General features: G+C 29.5%; 1 protein-coding gene across 1 annotated transcript; it reads left to right on the top strand.

Moving 5' to 3' along the window:
- Positions 1-13,565: 13,565 nt before the first annotated feature.
- LOC143266378 (uncharacterized) lies at positions 13,566-14,429 on the top strand. The gene has a single exon (XM_076541949.1). The coding sequence runs from the start codon at positions 13,566-13,568 to the stop codon at positions 14,427-14,429; it is 864 nt and encodes a 287-aa protein (XP_076398064.1).
- Positions 14,430-25,121: the final 10,692 nt, after the last annotated feature.

Raw genomic sequence — 25,121 nt, 5'->3', positions numbered from 1 at the left:
TAATATGGCTAATAATATGAGTTAGTTTGATAATAATAACAGTAATAAGTATAGTAATTGGCGTTCTATCGATATTATAAGCATAATATGGCTAATAATAAGAGTTAGATTGATAATAATAAGAGTAATAAGTATAGTAATTGTCGTTCAATCGATATTATAAGCATAATATGGCTAATAATAAGAGTTAGATTGATAATAATAAGAGTAATAAGTATAGTAATTGTCGTTCTATCGGTCATTTAAGCATAATATGGCTAATAATATGAGTTAGATTGATAGTAATAACAGTAATAAGTATAGTGATTGTCGTTCTACCGATAATATAAGCATAATATGGCTAATAATGTGAGTTAGATTGATAATAATAAGAGTAATGAGTACAGTGATTGTCGTTCTATCGATCATATAAGCATAATATGGCTAATAATATGAGTTAGATTGATAATAATAAGAGTAATGAGTATAGTAATTGTAGTTCTATAGATCATATCTGCATAATATGGTTAATAATATGAGTTAGATTCATAATAATAGGAGTAATAGGTATAGCAAATGTCGTGCTATCGATCATATAAGCATAATATGGCTAATAATATGAGTTGGATTGATAATAATAAAAGTAAAAGTATAGTAATTGTCGTTCTATCGATAATATAAGCATAATATGGCTAATAATATGAGTTAGATTGATGATAATAAGAGTAATAAGTATAGTAAATGTCGTGCTATCGATCATATCTGCATAATATGGCTAATAATATGAGTTAGATTGATAATAGTGAGTGTAATAAGTATAGTAATTGTCGTTCTGTCGATCATATAAGCATAATATGGCTAATAATATGAGTTAGGTTGATAATAATAAGAGTAATAAGTATAGTGATTGTCGTTCTACCGATCAAATTTGCATAATATGGTTAATAATATGAGTTAGATTGATAACAGTGAGTGTAATAAGTATAGTAATTGTCGTTCTCTCGATCATATTAGCATAATATGGCTAATAATATGAGTTAGATTGATAATACTAAGAGTAGTGAGTACAGTAATTGTAGTTCTATCGATCATTTAAGCATAATATGGCTAATAATATGAGTTAGATTGATAATAATAACAGTAATAAGTATAGTAATTGGCGTTCTATCGATATTATAATCATAATATGGCTAATAATAAGAGTTAGGTTGATAATAATAAGAGTAATAAGTATAGTGATTGTCGTTCGATCTATCAAATTTGCATAATATGGTTAATAATATGAGTTAGATTGATAACAGTGAGTGTAATAAGTATAGTAATTGTCGTTCTGTCGATCATATTAGCATAATATGGCTAATAATATGGGTTAGATTGATAATAATAAGAGTAATGAGTATAGTAATTGTAGTTCAGTCGATCATTTAAGCATAATATGGCTAATAATATGCGTTAGATTGATAATAATAACAGTATTAAGTATAGTAATTGTCGTTCTATCGATATTATAAGCATAATATGGCTAATAATAAGAGTTAGATTGATAATATTAAGAGTAGTGAGTATAGTAATTCTCGTTCTATCGATCATATAAGCATAATAAGGCTAATAATATGAGTTAGATTGATAATAATAAGAGTAATAAGTATAGTAATTGTAGTTCTATCGATAATATAAGCATAATATGGCTAATAATATGAGTTAGATTGATAATACTAAGAGTAATAAGTATAGTAATTGTCGTTCTATCGATCATATAAGCATAATATGGCTAATAATAAGAGTTAGATTGATAATATTAAGAGTAGTGAGTATAGTAATTCTCGTTCTATCGATCATATAAGCATAATATGGCTAATAACATGAGTTAGATTGATAATAGTCAGTGTAATAAGTATAGTAAATGTCGTTCTATCGATCATATAAGCATAATATGGCTAATAATATGGGTTAGATTGATAGTAATAACAGTAATAAGTATAGTAATTGTCGTTCTATCGATAATATAAGCACAATATGGTTAATAATATGAGTTAGATTGATAATAATAAGAGTAGTAAGTATAGTAAATGTCGTGCTATCGATCATATCTGCATAATATGGTTAATAATATGAGTTAGATTGATAATAGTAAGAGTAATGTGTATAGTAAATGTCGTGCTATCGATCATATCTGCATAATATGGTTAATAATATGAGTTAGATTGATAATAGTAAGAGTAATGTGTATAGTAAATGTCGTGCTATCGATCATATCTGCACAATATGGTTAATAATATGAGTTAGATTGATAACAGTGAGTGTAATAAGTATAGTAATTGTCGTTCTGTCGATCATATTAGCATAATATAGCTAATAATATGGGTTAGATTGATAATAATAAGTGTAATGAGTATAGTAATTGTAGTTCTATCGATCATTTAAGCATAATATGGCTAATAATATGAGTTAGATTGATAATAATAACAGTAATAAGTATAGTAATTCTCGTTCTATCGATATTATAAGCATAATATGGCTAATAATAAGAGTTTGATTGATAATATTAAGAGTAGTGAGTATAGTAATTCTCGTTCTATCGATCATAGAAGCATAATATGGCTAATAATATGAGTTAGATTGATAATAATAAGAGTAATGAGTATAGTAATTGTAGTTCTATCGATCATATAAGCATAATATGGCTAATAATATGAGTTAGATTCATAATAATAAGAGTAATAAGCATAGTAATTGTCGTTCTATCGATCATTTAAGCATAATATGGCTAATAATATGAGTTAGATTGATAATAATAAGAGTAGTAAGTATAGTAAATCTCGTTCTATCGATCATATCTGCATAATATGGTTAATAATATGAGTTAGATTGATAATAGTAAGAGTAATGTGTATAGTAAATGTCGTGCTATCGATCATATCTGCATAATATGGTTAATAATATGAGTTAGATTGATAATAGTAAGAGTAATGTGTATAGTAAATGTCGTGCTATCGATCATATCTGCACAATATGGTTAATAATATGAGTTAGATTGATAACAGTGAGTGTAAAAAGTATAGTAGTTGTCGTTCTATCGATCATATAAGCATAATATGGCTAATAATATGAGTTAGATTGATAATACTAAGAGTAGTGAGTATAGTAATTCTCGTTCTATCTATCATAGAAGCATAATATGGTTAATAATATGAGTTAGATTGATAATAATAAGAGTAATAAGTATAGTAATTGTAGTTCTATTGCTCATATAAGCATAATATGGCTAATAATATGAGTTAGATTCATAATAATAAGAGTAATAAGTATAGTAATTGTCGTTCTATCGATCATTTAAGCATAATATGGCCAATAATATGAGTTAGATTGATAATAATAAGAGTAATAAGTATAGTAATTGTCGTTCTATCGATCATATAAGCATAATATGGCTAATAATATGAGTTAGATTGATAATAATAAGAGTAATAAGTATAGTAATTGTCGTTCTATCGATCATATCTGCATAATATGGTTAATAACATGAGTTAGATTGATAATAGTGAGTGTAATAAGTATAGTAAATGTCGTTCTATCGATCATATAAGCATAATATGGCTAATAATATGAGTTAGATTGATAATAGTAAGAGTAATGAGTATAGTAATTGTCGTTCTATCGATCATATAAGCATAATATGGCTAATAATATGAGTTAGATTGATAATACTAAGAGTAGTGAGTATAGTAATTGTAGTTCTATCGATCACTTAAGCATAATATGGCTAATAATATGAGTTGGATTGATAATAATAAAAGTAATAAGTATAGTAATTGTCGTTCTATCGATAATATAAGCATAATATGGCTAATAATATGAGTTAGATTGATAATACTAAGAGTAGTGAGCATAGTAATTCTCGTTCTATCGATCATAGAAGCATAATATGGCTAATAATATGAGTTAGATTGATAAAAATAAGAGTAATGAGTATAGTAATTGTAGTTCTATCGATCATATCGGCATAATATGGTTAATAATATGAGTTAGATTGATAATAATAAGAGTAATAAGTATAGTAATTGTAGTTCTATTGCTCATATAAGCATAATATGGCTAATAATATGAGTTAGATTCATAATAATAAGAGTAATAAGTATAGTAATTGTCGTTCTATCGCTCATACAAGCATAATATGGCTAATAATATGAGCTAGATTGATAATAATAAGAGTAATAAGTATAGTAATTGTCGTTCTATCGATCATTTAAGCATAATATGGCTAATAATATGAGTTAGATTGATAGTAATAACAGTAATAAGTATAGTAATTGTCGTTCTATCGATAATACAAGCATAATATGGCTAATAATATGAGTTAGATTGATAATACTAAGAGTAGTGAGTATAGTAATTCTCGTTCTATCGATCATACAAGCATAATATGGCTAATAATATGGGTTAGATTGATAATAATAACAGTAATGAGTATAGTAATTGTAGTTCTATCGATCATTTAAGCATAATATGGCTAATAATATGAGTTAGATTGATAATAATAACGGTAATAAGTATAGTAATTGGCCTTCTATCGATATTATAATCATAATATGGCTAATAATAAGAGTTAGGTTGATAATAATAAGAGTAATAAGTATAGTGATTGTCGTTCTATCGATCAAATTTGCATAATATGGTTAATAATATGAGTTAGATTGATAACAGTGAGTGTAATAAGTATAGTAATTGTCGTTCTGTCGATCATATTAGCATAATATGGCTAATAATATGGGTTAGATTGATAATAATAAGAGTAATGAGTATAGTAATTGTAGTTCAGTCGATCATTTAAGCATAATATGGCTAATAATATGCGTTAGATTGATAATAATAACAGTAATAAGTATAGTAATTGTCGTTCTATCGATATTATAAGCATAATATGGCTAATAATAAGAGTTAGATTGATAATATTAAGAGTGGTGAGTATAGTAATTCTCGTTCTATCGATCATATAAGCATAATATGGCTAATAATATGAGTTAGATTGATAATAATAAGAGTAATAAGTATAGTAATTGTAGTTCTATCGATCATATCTGCATAATATGGCTAATAATATGAGTTAGATTGATAATACTAAGAGTAGTGAGTATAGTAATTCTCGTTCTATCGATCATAGAAGCATAATATGGCTAATAATATGAGTTAGATTGATAAAAATAAGAGTAATGAGTATAGTAATTGTAGTTCTATCGATCAAATCTGCATAATATGGTTAATAATATGAGTTAGATTGATAATAATAAGAGTAATAAGTATAGTAATTGTAGTTCTATTGCTCATATAAGCATAATATGGCTAATAATATGAGTTAGATTCATAATAATAAGAGTAATAAGTATAGTAATTGTCGTTCTATCGATCATACAAGCATAATATGGCTAATAATATGAGCTAGATTGATAATAATAAAAGTAATAAGTATAGTAATTGTCGTTCTATCGATCATTTAAGCATAATATGGCTAATAATATGAGTTAGATTGATAGTAATAACAGTAATAAGTATAGTAATTGTCGTTCTATCGATAATATAAGCATAATATGGCTAATAATATGAGTTAGATTGATAATACTAAGAGTAGTGAGTATAGTAATTCTCGTTCTATCGATCATACAAGCATAATATGGCTAATAATATGGGTTAGATTGATAATAATAAGAGTAATGAGTATAGTAATTGTAGTTCTATCGATCATTTATGCATAATATGGCTAATAATATGAGTTAGATTGATAATAATAACAGTAATAAGTATAGTAATTGGCGTTCTATCGATATTATAAGCATAATATGGCTAATAATAAGAGTTAGGTTGAAAATAATAAGAGTAATAAGTATAGTGATTGTCGTTCTACCGATCAAATTTGCATAATATGGTTAATAATATGAGTTAGATTGATAACAGTGAGTGTAATAAGTACAGTAATTGTCGTTCTCTCGATCATATTAGCATAATATGGCTAATAATATGAGTTAGATTGATAATACTAAGAGTAGTGAGTACAGTAATTGTAGTTCTATCGATCATTTAAGCATAATATGGCAAATAATATGAGTTAGATTGATAGTAATAACAGTAATAAGTATAGTAATTGTCGTTCTATCGACATTATAAGCATAATATGGCTAATAATAAGAGTTAGATTGATAATATTAAGAGTAGTGAGTATAGTAATTCTCGTTCTATCGATCATATAAGCATAATATGGCTAATAATATGAGTTAGATTGATAATAATAAGAGTAATAAGTATAGTAATTGTAGTTCTATCGATCATATCTGCATAATATGGTTAATAATATGTGTTAGATTCATAATAATAAGAGTAATAAGTATAGTAATTGTCGTTCTATCGATAATATAAGCATAATATGGCTAATAATATGAGTTAGATTGATAATACTAAGAGCAGTGAGTATAGTAATTCTCGTTCTATCGATCATAGAAGCATAACATGACTAATAATATGAGTTAGATTGATAATAATAAGAGTAATGAGTATAGTAATTGTAGTTCTATCGATCATATCTGCATAATATGGTTAATAATATGAGTGAGATTGATAATACTAAGAGTAGTGAGTATAGTAATTGTAGTTCTATTGCTCATATAAGCATAATATGGCTAATAATATGAGTTAGATTCATAATAATAAGAGTAATAAGCATAGTAATTGTCGTTCTATCGATCATTTAAGCATAATATGGCTAATAATATGAGTTAGATTGATAATAATAAGAGTAGTAAGCATAGTAAATCTCGTTCTATCGATCATATCTGCATAATATGGTTAATAATATGAGTTAGATTGATAATAGTAAGAGTAATGTGTATAGTAAATGTCGTGCTATCGATCATATCTGCATAATATGGTTAATAATATGAGTTAGATTGATAATAGTAAGAGTAATGTGTATAGTAAATGTCGTGCTATCGATCATATCTGCACAATATGGTTAATAATATGAGTTAGATTGATAACAGTGAGTGTAAAAAGTATAGTAGTTGTCGTTCTATCGATCATATTAGCATAATATGGTTAATAATATGAATTAGATTGATAATAATAAGAGTAATAAGTATAGTATTTGTCGTTCTATCGATGATATAAGCTTAATATGGCTAATACTATGAGTTAGATTTATAATAATAAGAGTAATAAGTATAGTAATTGTCGTTCTATCGATAATATAAGCATAATATGGCTAATAATATGAGTTAGATTGATAATACTAAGAGTAATGAGTATAGTAATTGTAGTTCTATCGATCATATCTGCATAATATGGTTAATAATATGAGTTAGATTGATAATAATAAGAGTAATAAGTATAGCAATTGTCGTTCTATCGATATTATAAGCATAATATGGCTAATAATAAGAGTTAGATTGATAATAATAAGAGTAATAAGTATAGTAATTGTCGTTCTATCGATCATTTAAGCATAATATGGCTAATAATATGAGTTAGTTTGATAATAATAAGAGTAATAAGTATAGTGATTGTCGTTCTACCGATCAAATTTGCATAATATGGTTAATAATATGAGTTAGATTGATAACAGTGAGTGTAATAAGTATAGTAATTGTCGTTCTCTCGATCATATTAGCATAATATGGCTAATAATATGAGTTAGATTGATAATACTAAGAGTAGTGAGTACAGTAATTGTAGTTCTATCGATCATTTAAGCATAATATGGCTAATAATATGAGTTAGATTGATAATAATAAGAGTAATAAGTATAGTAATTGTAGTTCTATCGATCATATCTGCATAATATGGTTAATAATATGAGTTAGATTCATAATAATAAGAGTAGTGAGTATAGTAATTGTAGTTCTATCGATCATTTAAGCATAATATGGCTAATAATATGGGTTAGATTGATAATAATAAGAGTAATGAGTATAGTAATTGTAGTTCTATCGATCATTTAAGCATAATATGGCTAATAATATGAGTTGGATTGATAATAATAAAAGTAATAAGTATAGTAATTGTCGTTCTATCGATAATATAAGCATAATATGGCTAATAATATGAGTTAGATTGATGATAATAAGAGTAATAAGTATAGTAAATGTCGTGCTATCGATCATATCTGCATAATATGGTTAATAATATGAGTTAGATTGATAATAGTGAGTGTAATAAGTATAGTAATTGTCGTTCTGTCGATCATATAAGCATAATATGGCTAATAATATGAGTTAGGTTGATAATAATAAGAGTAATAAGTATAGTGATTGTCGTTCTACCGATCAAATTTGCATAATATGGTTAATAATATGAGTTAGATTGATAACAGTGAGTGTAATAAGTATAGTAATTGTCGTTCTCTCGATCATATTAGCATAATATGGCTAATAATATGAGTTAGATTGATAATACTAAGAGTAGTGAGTACAGTAATTGTAGTTCTATCGATCATTTAAGCATAATATGGCTAATAATATGAGTTAGATTGATAATAATAAGAGTAATAAGTATAGTAATTGTAGTTCTATCGATCATATCTGCATAATATGGTTAATAATATGAGTTAGATTCATAATAATAAGAGTAGTGAGTATAGTAATTGTAGTTCTATCGATCATTTAAGCATAATATGGCTAATAATATGGGTTAGATTGATAATAATAAGAGTAATGAGTATAGTAATTGTAGTTCTATCGATCATTTAAGCATAATATGGCTAATAATATGAGTTAGATTGATAATAATAACAGTAATAAGTATAGTAATTGGCGTTCTATCGATATTATAATCATAATATGGCTAATAATAAGAGTTAGGTTGATAATAATAAGAGTAATAAGTATAGTGATTGTCGTTCGATCTATCAAATTTGCATAATATGGTTAATAATATGAGTTAGATTGATAACAGTGAGTGTAATAAGTATAGTAATTGTCGTTCTGTCGATCATATTAGCATAATATGGCTAATAATATGGGTTAGATTGATAATAATAAGAGTAATGAGTATAGTAATTGTAGTTCAGTCGATCATTTAAGCATAATATGGCTAATAATATGCGTTAGATTGATAATAATAACAGTATTAAGTATAGTAATTGTCGTTCTATCGATATTATAAGCATAATATGGCTAATAATAAGAGTTAGATTGATAATATTAAGAGTAGTGAGTATAGTAATTCTCGTTCTATCGATCATATAAGCATAATAAGGCTAATAATATGAGTTAGATTGATAATAATAAGAGTAATAAGTATAGTAATTGTAGTTCTATCGATAATATAAGCATAATATGGCTAATAATATGAGTTAGATTGATAATACTAAGAGTAATAAGTATAGTAATTGTCGTTCTATCGATCATATAAGCATAATATGGCTAATAATAAGAGTTAGATTGATAATATTAAGAGTAGTGAGTATAGTAATTCTCGTTCTATCGATCATATAAGCATAATATGGCTAATAACATGAGTTAGATTGATAATAGTCAGTGTAATAAGTATAGTAAATGTCGTTCTATCGATCATATAAGCATAATATGGCTAATAATATGGGTTAGATTGATAGTAATAACAGTAATAAGTATAGTAATTGTCGTTCTATCGACAATATAAGCACAATATGGTTAATAATATGAGTTAGATTGATAATAATAAGAGTAGTAAGTATAGTAAATGTCGTGCTATCGATCATATCTGCATAATATGGTTAATAATATGAGTTAGATTGATAATAGTAAGAGTAATGTGTATAGTAAATGTCGTGCTATCGATCATATCTGCATAATATGGTTAATAATATGAGTTAGATTGATAATAGTAAGAGTAATGTGTATAGTAAATGTCGTTCTACCGATCAAATTTGCATAATATGGTTAATAATATGAGTTAGATTGATAACAGTGAGTGTAATAAGTATAGTAATTGTCGTTCTCTCGATCATATTAGCATAATATGGCTAATAATATGAGTTAGATTGATAATACTAAGAGTAGTGAGTACAGTAATTGTAGTTCTATCGATCATTTAAGCATAATATGGCAAATAATATGAGTTAGATTGATAGTAATAACAGTAATAAGTATAGTAATTGTCGTTCTATCGACATTATAAGCATAATATGGCTAATAATAAGAGTTAGATTGATAATATTAAGAGTAGTGAGTATAGTAATTCTCGTTCTATCGATCATATAAGCATAATATGGCTAATAATATGAGTTAGATTGATAATAATAAGAGTAATAAGTATAGTAATTGTAGTTCTATCGATCATATCTGCATAATATGGTTAATAATATGTGTTAGATTCATAATAATAAGAGTAATAAGTATAGTAATTGTCGTTCTATCGATAATATAAGCATAATATGGCTAATAATATGAGTTAGATTGATAATACTAAGAGCAGTGAGTATAGTAATTCTCGTTCTATCGATCATAGAAGCATAACATGACTAATAATATGAGTTAGATTGATAATAATAAGAGTAATGAGTATAGTAATTGTAGTTCTATCGATCATATCTGCATAATATGGCTAATAATATGAGTTAGTTTGATAATAATAACAGTAATAAGTATAGTAATTGGCGTTCTATCGATATTATAAGCATAATATGGCTAATAATAAGAGTTAGATTGATAATAATAAGAGTAATAAGTATAGTAATTGTCGTTCTATCGATATTATAAGCATAATATGGCTAATAATAAGAGTTAGATTGATAATAATAAGAGTAATAAGTATAGTAATTGTCGTTCTATCGGTCATTTAAGCATAATATGGCTAATAATATGAGTTAGATTGATAGTAATAACAGTAATAAGTATAGTGATTGTCGTTCTACCGATAATATAAGCATAATATGGCTAATAATGTGAGTTAGATTGATAGTAATAACAGTAATAAGTATAGTAATTGTCGTTCTATCGATAATATAAGCACAATATGGTTAATAATATGAGTTAGATTGATAATAATAAGAGTAGTAAGTATAGTAAATGTCGTGCTATCGATCATATCTGCATAATATGGTTAATAATATGAGTTAGATTGATAATAGTAAGAGTAATGTGTATAGTAAATGTCGTGCTATTGATCATATCTGCATAATATGGTTAATAATATGAGTTAGATTGATAATAGTAAGAGTAATGTGTATAGTAAATGTCGTGCTATCGATCATATCTGCACAATATGGTTAATAATATGAGTTAGATTGATAACAGTGAGTGTAATAAGTATAGTAATTGTCGTTCTGTCGATCATATTAGCATAATATAGCTAATAATATGGGTTAGATTGATAATAATAAGTGTAATGAGTATAGTAATTGTAGTTCTATCGATCATTTAAGCATAATATGGCTAATAATATGAGTTAGATTGATAATAATAACAGTAATAAGTATAGTAATTCTCGTTCTATCGATATTATAAGCATAATATGGCTAATAATAAAAGTTTGATTGATAATATTAAGAGTAGTGAGTATAGTAATTCTCGTTCTATCGATCATAGAAGCATAATATGGCTAATAATATGAGTTAGATTGATAATAATAAGAGTAATGAGTATAGTAATTGTAGTTCTATCGATCATATAAGCATAATATGGCTAATAATATGAGTTAGATTCATAATAATAAGAGTAATAAGCATAGTAATTGTCGTTCTATCGATCATTTAAGCATAATATGGCTAATAATATGAGTTAGATTGATAATAATAAGAGTAGTAAGTATAGTAAATCTCGTTCTATCGATCATATCTGCATAATATGGTTAATAATATGAGTTAGATTGATAATAGTAAGAGTAATGTGTATAGTAAATGTCGTGCTATCGATCATATCTGCATAATATGGTTAATAATATGAGTTAGATTGATAATAGTAAGAGTAATGTGTATAGTAAATGTCGTGCTCTCGATCATATCTGCACAATATGGTTAATAATATGAGTTAGATTGATAACAGTGAGTGTAAAAAGTATAGTAGTTGTCGTTCTATCGATCATATAAGCATAATATGGCTAATAATATGGGTTAGATTGATAATAATAAGAGTAATGAGTATAGTAATTGTAGTTCTATCGATCATTTAAGCATAATATGGCTAATAATAAGAGTTAGATTGATAATATTAAGAGTAGTGAGTATAGTAATTCTCGTTCTATCGATCATATAAGCATAATATGGCTAATAATATGAGTTAGATTGATAATAATAAGAGTAATAAGTATAGTAATTGTAGTTCTATCGATCATATCTGCATAATATGGTTAATAATATGAGTTAGATTCATAATAATAAGAGTAATAAGTATAGTAATTGTCGTTCTATCGATCATATAAGCATAATATGGCTAATAATATGAGTTAGGTTGATAATAATAAGAGTAATAAGTATAGTGATTGTCGTTCTACCGATCAAATTTGCATAATATGGTTAATAATATGAGTTAGATTGATAACAGTGAGTGTGATAAGTATAGTAATTGTCGTTCTGTCGATCATATTAGCATAATATGGCTAATAATATGGGTTAGATTGATAATAATAAGAGTAATGAGTATAGTAATTGTAGTTCTATCGATCATTTAAGCATAATATGGCTAATAATATGAGTTAGATTGATAATAATAACAGTAATAAGTATAGTAATTGTCGTTCTATCGATATTATAAGCATAATATGGCTAATAATAAGAGTTAGATTGATAATAATAAGAGTAATAAATATAGTAATTGTCGTTCTATCGATCATTTAAGCATAATATGGCTAATAATATGAGTTAGATTGATAGTAATAACAGTAATAAGTATAGTAATTGTCGTTCTACCGATAATATAAGCATAATATGGCTAATAATATGAGTTAGGTTGATAATAATAAGAGTAATAAGTATAGTGATTGTCGTTCTACCGATCAAATTTGCATAATATGGTTAATAATATGAGTTAGATTGATAATAATAAGAGTAATAAGTATAGTGATTGTCGTTCTATCGATCATATAAGCATAATATGGCTAATAATATGAGTTAGATTGATAATAATAAGAGTAATAAGTATAGTAATTGTAGTTCTATCGATCATATCTGCATAATATGGTTAATAATATGAGTTAGATTGATAACAGTGAGTGTAATAAGTATAGTAATTGTCGTTCTGTCGATCATATTAGCATAATATGGCTAATAATATGGGTTAGAATGATAATAATAAGAGTGTGGCGACTGTACCGACAGCGTCACATGCGCCCTCTGGACAGTTCCTATTTTTAGTTACTTTTTATTTCTTAGGTTAAGTTGTAAATAGTAGTTGGTAAGACTAGTTTATAAGGAACGCGGCGCGAAAAAGAAGAACGTCGTTCTTCCACTTCTTGTACGAAAGAAAAAGAGTCAGCACGTGCGCGTCTTAATAAAAAGTACAATCCTTGCAAATAGCGAGAAAAGTCGTCGTACGTCATTTCCTACACCAGGTTCTCCTTCGCGAACCTCAGTCCCCACATAATTGGTGCCGAAACTGGTGAATTTTCATAAAAGGAGAGAAAAAATGAGTACGGAAGGAAGTGCAACCGACGCTCCGGTGGACGCCATGCGGCATGAGATACAGGCAAGTGAATTTCGGAACGTAAAGCTTCCTGCGTTCTGGAAAGAAGAACCGCGCTTGTGGTTTATCATGCTAGAAAGAGAGTTCGCAGCATACGGCGTGCGAGCCGATGCTGTAAAAAGCTCCGCGGTAGTCCGAAGTTTAGATCAGGACACGATGAAGATCGTACTAGATGTAATAGAGGCCCCGCCGGATAAAAGTACATATAATGACATAAAACGCGCATTGATAGAAAGGCTAGCCAGGTCGGACGAAGCTAACTTAAGACATCTCCTATCTGGCCTCGAACTGGGCAACAGAAGACCGTCCGAGCTCCTAAGGGAGATGAGCCAGCTCGCGGGGGCGAACGTTGGGGAGAGCGCACTCCGCGCGCTGTGGATCCAGCGGCTTCCGGGCAGGGTGCAGGAGATTCTGTCTATAATCGATGATGCGGACCTGCAAAGATTGGCGAAAGTCGCCGATAAAACAATGGAGCGTTCGGCAGCCGAAGTGTCGGCCATTGCCGATTTCACCCACGCCAAGCGGGACACAATGGCGGACGCAACGCGGGACGACAGGCCCGGACACCAAGACGGCGAATTGGCGGCAATCGCGAGGCGATTGTCTCGCGTGGAGATCGAGCTGACCAGGAGAAACCGCAATCGCAGCAAACAGCATTTCTACAGAAGGAGGAGCGCCAGCCGGGACGACAGCACGAAACGGAACGGGTTGTGCTGGTTCCACCATAAATTCGCCGAGCAGTCCTGGAAATGCAGGAAGCCGTGCAGCTGGACAGGTCCGGACAAACGTGGACCAGAAAAAAACTAAAGGCGACGTCCCAAGTCGAGGCAGTTGGCGACGTGCAGCAGAAATATCGCCTCAGCATCCGAGACACCAGGAGCAGGATGGAGTTTCTGATCGACACGGGCGCAGATGTTTCAATAATTCCGCGATCATTGGGAGGTAAGAATCGGAAGGTAGGCTCGTTTAAATTATACGCGGCAAACGGGGCAGTCATCAATACATACGGCGAAAAATTATTATCTCTAAACTTAGGCCTTCGCCGAGAATTCCCCTGGCGATTTATAATGGCCGATGTTTCTAAGCCGATAATAGGGGCAGATTTTTTACATTTTTTCAACTTATTGGTAGATCTTAGAAATAAAAGACTATTAGACAACAATACTCAAATACACAGAAATATGACACTCCGCAGAACCGATGTCCCATCAGTATCTACAGTAGACAGGGGCAATACATTTAATTCGTTGTTAAAAGAATACGTAGATATCACTAAACCTACTGTACACAAAAATATAAAACATAAGGTGTGTCATGAAATAGTCACGTCCGGACCCCCGTTCGCTGAGCGAGCGCGACGCCTGCCTCCCGAGAAATTGAAAATAGCTCGAGCAGAGTTCGAGCAAATGATTAGAGAAGGCATTTGCCGCCCTTCAACGAGTCAATGGGCGAGTCCGTTGCACATGGTTACGAAAAAGACCGGCGGTTGGCGACCTTGTGGGGACTACCGCCGTCTGAATGGCATTACAAAACCGAATAAATATCCGTTGCCACATATACATGATGTGGCGCATAGATTCGACGGAAGTAAGGTATTTTCAAAAATTGATTTATCGCGAGCTTATTTCCAGGTACCTATAGCACCTGAGGACATAGAAAAAACCGCGGTAATCACCCCATTTGGTTTGTACGAGTTCACAGTAATGCCGTTCGGATTGTGTAACGCCGCCCAAACTTTTCAAAGACTGATGGACACGATATTGCGTGGTCTTGATTTTTGTCAATGTTATATCGACGATATAATCGTAGCGTCTCCCGATTTAGAGACACACGAGAAACATCTGCGCGCGTTGTTCGACAAGCTCCGGGAAAACGGTTTAGTAATAAATATTTCAAAATGTAAATTCGCGGAAACTAGTGTAGAGTACTTAGGATGTAAGGTTAGTAATAAGGGAATCGCTCCGCTGGACGAGCGGATCCAAGCGATCAAAAATTATCCGAAGCCGGAGACGCTAGCGGATCTCCGTAGGTACATAGGCGTAATCGGATTTTACCGTAGGTTCCTTCCTCACGCCGCGGAATGGCTGGACCCTCTGCACAAGCTCCTGAAGGGAGCTAAGAAAAGGGACAGGAGGCCAGTTTGTTGGGACGATGGATCCGAAAAGGCGTTCGAGGAGACAAAGAATCATCTGGCTAACGCTTCCCTGCTGCATTATCCGAAGGAGAATGCAGCGTTGGCGCTGCGCACAGACGCATCCGACGTCGCAGTAGGGGCAGTGTTGGAGCAATTTAGTGACGGTAAATGGGAGCCACTCGGTTTTTTCTCTAGGAAATTGGATAAGACACAAGTAAAGTACAGTGTATATGACAGAGAACTTTTGGCCATTTACAAAAGCATAAAGTTTTTTAGACACTTTGTAGAAGGCAGAGAGATGCATATACAAACGGATCACAAGCCGTTGGTATATGCATTTCAGCAAAAAGCCGATAAAGCTAGCCCGCGACAATTAAGACAATTGGATTTCATAAGCCAATTCACGACAAAGATCGTGTACGTAGAAGGCGACAAAAATATTGTAGCCGACGCGTTTTCTAGAATACAAACAATAGAATTACCAGTTGTCATCTCGACGGAAGAATTAATACTAGCACAGTCGCAAGACGACGAACTAAAAGATATAATATCCGCGAACTCCAACAAATGGAATCTTCAGAAAATACTTGTAGAAGGTTCAGATAGATGTTTGTATGGAGACGTGATAAAAAATAATATCAGACCTTACGTGCCAAAAGTACTTAGAAGAAAAATTTTTGATAATGTTCATAATTTGTCGCACCCGAGTGGGCGAGCCACCAAAAAATTAATCTCTAGAAGTTTTATGTGGCCTTTAATGAACAGAGACGTAACCGAGTGGTCCCGTACATGCGTGCCTTGCCAAATAAGTAAGATCCATCGTCACAACAGGCTGGCACCCGAGAAGATAGAGATACCAAAGGGTCGCTTTGAACATATCCACGTAGATCTAGTCGGACCTTTACCTGTAATTAATAACTATAAATATTGCCTTACGATTATAGATAGATTTACCAGATGGCCAGAAGCAGTGCCAATTACCGACTGTTCAGCCGATAAAGTAGCAACGGCTTTGTACTCGGCGTGGATAACAAGATTCGGAGCCCCAGCTACCATTACGTCCGATCAGGGGACGCAATTCGAGTCCCAGCTGTTCCAGTCCCTGGCCAAACTGATCGGATGTAATAAGACAAGGACCACCGCGTACCATCCCCAATCAAACGGTATGATTGAGAGGTGGCATAGGTCACTTAAGGCAGCGATAATGTGTCACGAGACACGAAATTGGGTCGAGATACTTCCCACGGTCCTACTGGGTCTCCGAACTAGTTTTAAAAACGATATTGGAGCATCTGCGGCGGAAATGGTATACGGCACTCCCATAAAATTGCCGGGAGAGTTTTTCATGGCTCAAGACGAAACTACAAATCCGCAAATATTTTTAGAGAAATTCAGACAACATATCAGACAAATTAAACCAAGTCCAATATCGCACCATAGCACTCAAAAGACATTTACTCATAAAAATTTATATACATGTTCGCACGTATTTTTGCGAGTAGACGCAGTTCGAAAACCTTTAGAACCGCCTTACGAAGGTCCATTTAGAGTAGTGCAGAGGGTTACCGATCGAATATTTAAAATTGATTATAAAGGAAGCGAAATCAATGTATCGGTCAATAGATTAAAACCTGCGTTTTGTGAAACTACCGAGACTGAAAGAAATAGCGTACCAAAGACTTATGTAAAAAAAAGAGTTACATTCGCGCGTTAACGCACTCGGAGGGGAGTGATGTGGCGACTGTACCGACAGCGTCACATGCGCCCTCTGGACAGTTCCTATTTTTAGTTACTTTTTATTTCTTAGGTTAAGTTGTAAATAGTAGTTGGTAAGACTAGTTTATAAGGAACGCGGCGCGAAAAAGAAGAACGTCGTTCTTCCACTTCTTGTACGAAAGAAAAAGAGTCAGCACGTGCGCGTCTTAATAAAAAGTACAATCCTTGCAAATAGCGAGAAAAGTCGTCGTACGTCATTTCCTACACCAGGTTCTCCTTCGCGAACCTCAGTCCCCACAAGAGTAATGAGTATAGTAATTGTAGTTCTATCGATCATTTAAGCATAATATGGCTAATAATATGAGTTAGATTGATAATAATAACAGTAATAAGTATAGTAATTGTCGTTCTATCGATATTATAAGCATAATATGGCTAATAATAAGAGTTAGATTGATAATATTAAGAGTAGTGAGTATAGTAATTCTCGTTCTATCGATCATATAAGCATAATATGGCTAATAATATGAGTTAGATTGATAATAATAAGAGTAATAAGTATAGTAATTGTAGTTCTATCGATCATATCTGCATAATATGGTTAATAATATGAGTTAGATTCATAATAATAAGAGTAATAAGTATAGTAATTGTCGTTCTATCGATCATATAAGCATAATATGGCTAATAATATGAGTTAGGTTGATAATAATAAGAGTAATTAGTATAGTGATTGTCGTTCTACCGATCAAATTTGCATAATATGGTTAATAATATGAGTTAGATTGCTAACAGTGAGTGTAATAAGTATAGTAATTGTCGTTCTCTCGATCATATTAGCATAATATGGCTAATAATATGAGTTAGATTGATAATACTAAGAGTAGTGAGTATAGTAATTGTAGTTCTATCGATCACTTAAGCATAATATGGCTAATAATATGAGTTGGATTGATAATAATAAAAGTAATAAGTATAGTAATTGTCGTCCTATCGATAATATAAGCATAATATGGCTAATAATATGAGTTAGATTGATAATACTAAGAGTAGTGAGTATAGTAATTCTCGTTCTATCTATCATAGAAGCATAATATGGTTAATAATATGAGTTAGATTGATAATAATAAGAGTAATAAGTATAGTAATTGTAGTTCTATTGCTCATATAAGCATAATATGGCTAATAATATGAGTTAGATTCATAATAATAAGAGTAATAAGTATAGTAATTGTCGTTCTATCGATCATTTAAGCATAATATGGCCAATAATATGAGTTAGATTGATAATAATAAGAGTAATAAGTATAGTAATTGTCGTTCTATCGATCATATAAGCATAATATGGCTAATAATATGAGTTAGATTGATAATAATAAGAGTAATAAGTATAGTAATTGTCGTTCTATCGATCATATCTGCATAATATGGTTAATAACATGAGTTAGATTGATAATAGTGAGTGTAATAAGTATAGTAAATGTCGTTCTATCGATCATATAAGCATAATATGGCTAATAATATGAGTTAGATTGATAATAATAAGAGTAATAAGTATAGTAATTGTAGTTCTATCGATCATATCTGCATAATATGGCTAATAATATGAGTTAGATTGATAATACTAAGAGTAGTGAGTATAGTAATTCTCGTTCTACCGATCATAGAAGCATAATATGGCTAATAATATGAGTTAGATTGATAATAATAAGAGTAATGAGTATAGTAATTGTAGTTCTATCGATCATATAAGCATAATATGGCTAATAATATGAGTTAGATTTATAATAATAAGTGTAATAAGTATAGTAATTGTCGTTCTATCGATCATATAAGCATAATATGGCTAATAACATGAGTTAGATTGATAATAGTCAGTGTAATAAGTATAGTAAATGTCGTTCTATCGATCATATAAGCATAATATGGCTAATAATATGAGTTAGATTGATAATAATAAGAGTAATGAGTATAGTAATTGTCGTTCTATCGATCATATAAGCATAATATGGCTAATAATATGAGTTAGATTGATAATACTAAGAGTAGTGAGTATAGTAATTGTAGTTCTATCGATCATTTAAGCATAATATGGCTAATAATATGAGTTGGATTGATAATAATAAAAGTAATAAGTATAGTAATTGTCGTTCTATCGATAATATAAGCATAATATGGCTAATAATATGAGTTAGATTGATAATACTAAGAGTAGTGAGTATAGTAATTCTCGTTCTATCGATCATAGAAGCATAATATGGCTAATAATATGAGTTAGATTGATAAAAATAAGAGTAATGAGTATAGTAATTGTAGTTCTATCGATCATATCGGCATAATATGGTTAATAATATGAGTTAGATTGATAATAATAAGAGTAATAAGTATAGTAATTGTAGTTCTATTGCTCATATAAGCATAATATGGCTAATAATATGAGTTAGATTCATAATAATAAGAGTAATAAGTATAGTAATTGTCGTTCTATCGATCATACAAGCATAATATGGCTAATAATATGAGCTAGATTGATAATAATAAGAGTAATAAGTATAGTAATTGTCGTTCTATCGATCATTTAAGCATAATATGGCTAATAATATGAGTTAGATTGATAGTAATAACAGTAATAAGTATAGTAATTGTCGTTCTATCGATAATATAAGCATAATATGCCTAATAATATGAGTTAGATTGATAATACTAAGAGTAGTGAGTATAGTAATTCTCGTTCTATCGATCATACAAGCATAATATGGCTAATAATATGGGTTAGATTGATAATAATAACAGTAATGAGTATAGTAATTGTAGTTCTATCGATCATTTAAGCATAATATGGCTAATAATATGAGTTAGATTGATAATAATAACAGTAATAAGTATAGTAATTGGCGTTCTATCGATATTATAATCATAATATGGCTAATAATAAGAGTTAGGTTGATAATAATAACAGTAATGAGTATAGTAATTGTAGTTCTATCGATCATTTAAGCATAATATGGTTAATAATATGAGTTAGATTGATAACAGTGAGTGTAATGAGTATAGTAATTGTCGTTCTGTCGATCATACTAGCATAATATGGCTAATAATATGGGTTAGATTGATAATAATAAGAGTAATGAGTATCGTAATTGTAGTTCAGTCGATCATTTAAGCATAATATGGCTAATAATATGCGTTAGATTGATAATAATAACAGTAATAAGTATAGTAATTGTCGTTCTATCGATATTATAAGCATAATATGGCTAATAATAAGAGTTAGATTGATAATATTAAGAGTGGTGAGTATAGTAATTCTCGTTCTATCGATCATATAAGCATAATATGGCTAATAATATGAGTTAGATTGATAATAATAAGAGTAATAAGTATAGTAATTGTAGTTCTATCGATCATATCTGCATAATATGCTTAATAATATGAGTTAGATTCATAATAGTAAGAGTAATAAGTATAGTAATTGTCGTTCTATCGATCATATAAGCATAATACGGCTAATAATATGAGTTAGATTTATAATAATAACAGTAATAAGTACAGTAATTGTCGTTCTGTCGATCATATAAGCATAATATGGCTAATAACATGAGTTAGATTGATAATAGTGAGTGTAATAAGAATAGTAATTGTCGTTCTATCGATAATATAGGCATAATATGGCTCATAATATGAGTTAGATTGATAATACTAAGAGTAGTGAGTATAGTAATTCTCGTTCTACCGATCATAGAAGCATAATATGGCTAATAATATGAGTTAGATTGATAATAATAAGAGTAATGAGTATAGTAATTGTAGTTCTATCGATCATATAAGCATAATATGGCTAATAATATGAGTTAGATTTATAATAATAAGTGTAATAAGTATAGTAATTGTCGTTCTATCGATCATATAAGCATAATATGGCTAATAACATGAGTTAGATTGATAATAGTCAGTGTAATAAGTATAGTAAATGTCGTTCTATCGATCATATAAGCATAATATGGCTAATAATATGAGTTAGATTGATAATAATAAGAGTAATGAGTATAGTAATTGTCGTTCTATCGATCATATAAGCATAATATGGCTAATAATATGAGTTAGATTGATAATACTAAGAGTAGTGAGTATAGTAATTGTAGTTCTATCGATCATTTAAGCATAATATGGCTAATAATATGAGTTGGATTGATAATAATAAAAGTAATAAGTATAGTAATTGTCGTTCTATCGATAATATAAGCATAATATGGCTAATAATATGAGTTAGATTGATAATACTAAGAGTAGTGAGTATAGTAATTCTCGTTCTATCGATCATAGAAGCATAATATGGCTAATAATATGAGTTAGATTGATAAAAATAAGAGTAATGAGTATAGTAATTGTAGTTCTATCGATCATATCGGCATAATATGGTTAATAATATGAGTTAGATTGATAATAATAAGAGTAATAAGTATAGTAATTGTAGTTCTATTGCTCATATAAGCATAATATGGCTAATAATATGAGTTAGATTCATAATAATAAGAGTAATAAGTATAGTAATTGTCGTTCTATCGATCATACAAGCATAATATGGCTAATAATATGAGCTAGATTGATAATAATAAGAGTAATAAGTATAGTAATTGTCGTTCTATCGATCATTTAAGCATAATATGGCTAATAATATGAGTTAGATTGATAGTAATAACAGTAATAAGTATAGTAATTGTCGTTCTATCGATAATATAAGCATAATATGCCTAATAATATGAGTTAGATTGATAATACTAAGAGTAGTGAGTATAGTAATTCTCGTTCTATCGATCATACAAGCATAATATGGCTAATAATATGGGTTAGATTGATAATAATAACAGTAATGAGTATAGTAATTGTAGTTCTATCGATCATTTAAGCATAATATGGCTAATAATATGAGTTAGATTGATAATAATAACAGTAATAAGTATAGTAATTGGCGTTCTATCGATATTATAATCATAATATGGCTAATAATAAGAGTTAGGTTGATAATAATAACAGTAATGAGTATAGTAATTGTAGTTCTATCGATCATTTAAGCATAATATGGTTAATAATATGAGTTAGATTGATAACAGTGAGTGTAATGAGTATAGTAATTGTCGTTCTGTCGATCATATTAGCATAATATGGCTAATAATATGGGTTAGATTGATAATAATAAGAGTAATGAGTATCGTAATTGTAGTTCAGTCGATCATTTAAGCATAATATGGCTAATAATATGCGTTAGATTGATAATAATAACAGTAATAAGTATAGTAATTGTCGTTCTATCGATATTATAAGCATAATATGGCTAATAATAAGAGTTAGATTGATAATATTAAGAGTGGTGAGTATAGTGATTCTCGTTCTATCGATCATATAAGCATAATATGGCTAATAATATGAGTTAGATTGATAATAATAAGAGTAATAAGTATAGTAATTGTAGTTCTATCGATCATATCTGCATAATATGGTTAATAATATGAGTTAGATTCATAATAGTAAGAGTAATAAGTATAGTAATTGTCGTTCTATCGATCATATAAGCATAATACGGCTAATAATATGAGTTAGATTTATAATAATAACAGTAATAAGTACAGTAATTGTCGTTCTGTCGATCATATAAGCATAATATGGCTAATAACATGAGTTAGATTGATAATAGTGAGTGTAATAAGAATAGTAATTGTCGTTCTATCGATAATATAGGCATAATATGGCTCATAATATGAGTTAGATTGATAATACTAAGAGTAGTGAGTATAGTAATTCTCGTTCTACCGATCATAGAAGCATAATATGGCTAATAATATGAGTTAGATTGATAATAATAAGAGTAATGAGTATAGTAATTGTAGTTCTATCGATCATATCTGCATAATATGGTTAATAATATGAGTTAGATTGATAATAGTAAGAGTAATGTGTATAGTAAATGTCTTGCTATCGATCATATCTGCACAATATGGTTAATAATATGAGTTAGATTGATAACAGTGAGTGTAATAAGTATAGTAATTGTCGTTCTGTCGATCATATTAGCATAATATAGCTAATAATATGGGTTAGATTGATAATAATAAGTGTAATGAGTATAGTAATTGTAGTTCTATCGATCATTTAAGCATAATATGGCTAATAATATGAGTTAGATTGATAATAATAACAGTAATAAGTATAGTAATTCTCGTTCTATCGATATTATAAGCATAATATGGCTAATAATAAGAGTTTGATTGATAATATTAAGAGTAGTGAGTATAGTAATCCTCGTTCTATCGATCATAGAAGCATAATATGGCTAATAATATGAGTTAGATTGATAATAATAAGAGTAATGAGTATAGTAATTGTAGTTCTATCGATCATATAAGCATAATATGGCTAATAATATGAGTTAGATTCATAATAATAAGAGTAATAAGCAGAGTAATTGTCGTTCTATCGATCATTTAAGCATAATATGGCTAATAATATGAGTTAGATTGATAATAATAAGAGTAGTAAGTATAGTAAATCTCGTTCTATCGATCATATCTGCATAATATGGTTAATAATATGAGTTAGATTGATAATAGTAAGAGTAATGTGTATAGTAAATGTCGTGCTATCGATCATATCTGCATAATATGGTTAATAATATGAGTTAGATTGATAATAGTAAGAGTAATGTGTATAGTAAATGTCGTGCTATCGATCATATCTGCACAATATGGTTAATAATATGAGTTAGATTGATAACAGTGAGTGTAAAAAGTATAGTAGTTGTCGTTCTATCGATCATATAAGCATAATATGGCTAATAATATGGGTTAGATTGATAATAATAAGAGTAATGAGTATAGTAATTGTAGTTCTATCGATCATTTAAGCATAATATGGCTAATAATATGAGTTAGATTGATAATAATAACAGTAATAAGTATAGTAATTGTCGTTCTATCGATATTATAAGCATAATATGGCTAATAATAAGAGTTAGATTGATAATAATAAGAGTAATAAGTATAGTAATTGTCGTTCTATCGATCATTTAAGCATAATATGGCTAATAATATGAGTTAGATTGATAGTAATAACAGTAATAAGTATAGTAATTGTCGTTCTACCGATAATATAAGCATAATATGGCTAATAATATGAGTTAGATTGATAATACTAAGAGTAGTGAGTATCGTAATTCTCGTTCTATCGATCATATAAGCATAATATGGCTAATAATATGGGTTAGATTGATAATAATAAGAGTAATGAGTGTAGTAATTGTCGTTCTATCGATCATATAAGCATAATATGGCTAATAATATGAGTTAGGTTGATAATAATAAGAGTAATAAGTATAGTGATTGTCGTTCTATCGATCATATAAGCATAATATGGCTAATAATATGAGTTAGATTGATAATAATAAGAGTAATAAGTATAGTAATTGTAGTTCTATCGATCATATCTGCATAATATGGTTAATAATATGAGTTAGATTGATAACAGTGAGTGTAATAAGTATAGTAATTGTCGTTCTGTCGATCATATTAGCATAATATGGCTAATAATATGGGTTAGATTGATAATAATAAGAGTAATGAGTATAGTAATTGTAGTTCTATCGATCATTTAAGCAT

Source organism: Megachile rotundata, unplaced genomic scaffold, assembly GCF_050947335.1.
Source record: "Megachile rotundata isolate GNS110a unplaced genomic scaffold, iyMegRotu1 scaffold0425, whole genome shotgun sequence".
Taxonomy (NCBI): Eukaryota; Metazoa; Arthropoda; class Insecta; order Hymenoptera; family Megachilidae; genus Megachile; species Megachile rotundata.
This window is presented reverse-complemented; position numbering and strand designations above follow the sequence as displayed.

Excerpts from the sequence above, each read along its gene's own strand:
- LOC143266378 (XM_076541949.1), top strand. The coding sequence starts at position 13,566 with ATGAGTACGGAAGGAAGTGCAACCGACGCTCCGGTGGACGCCATGCGG.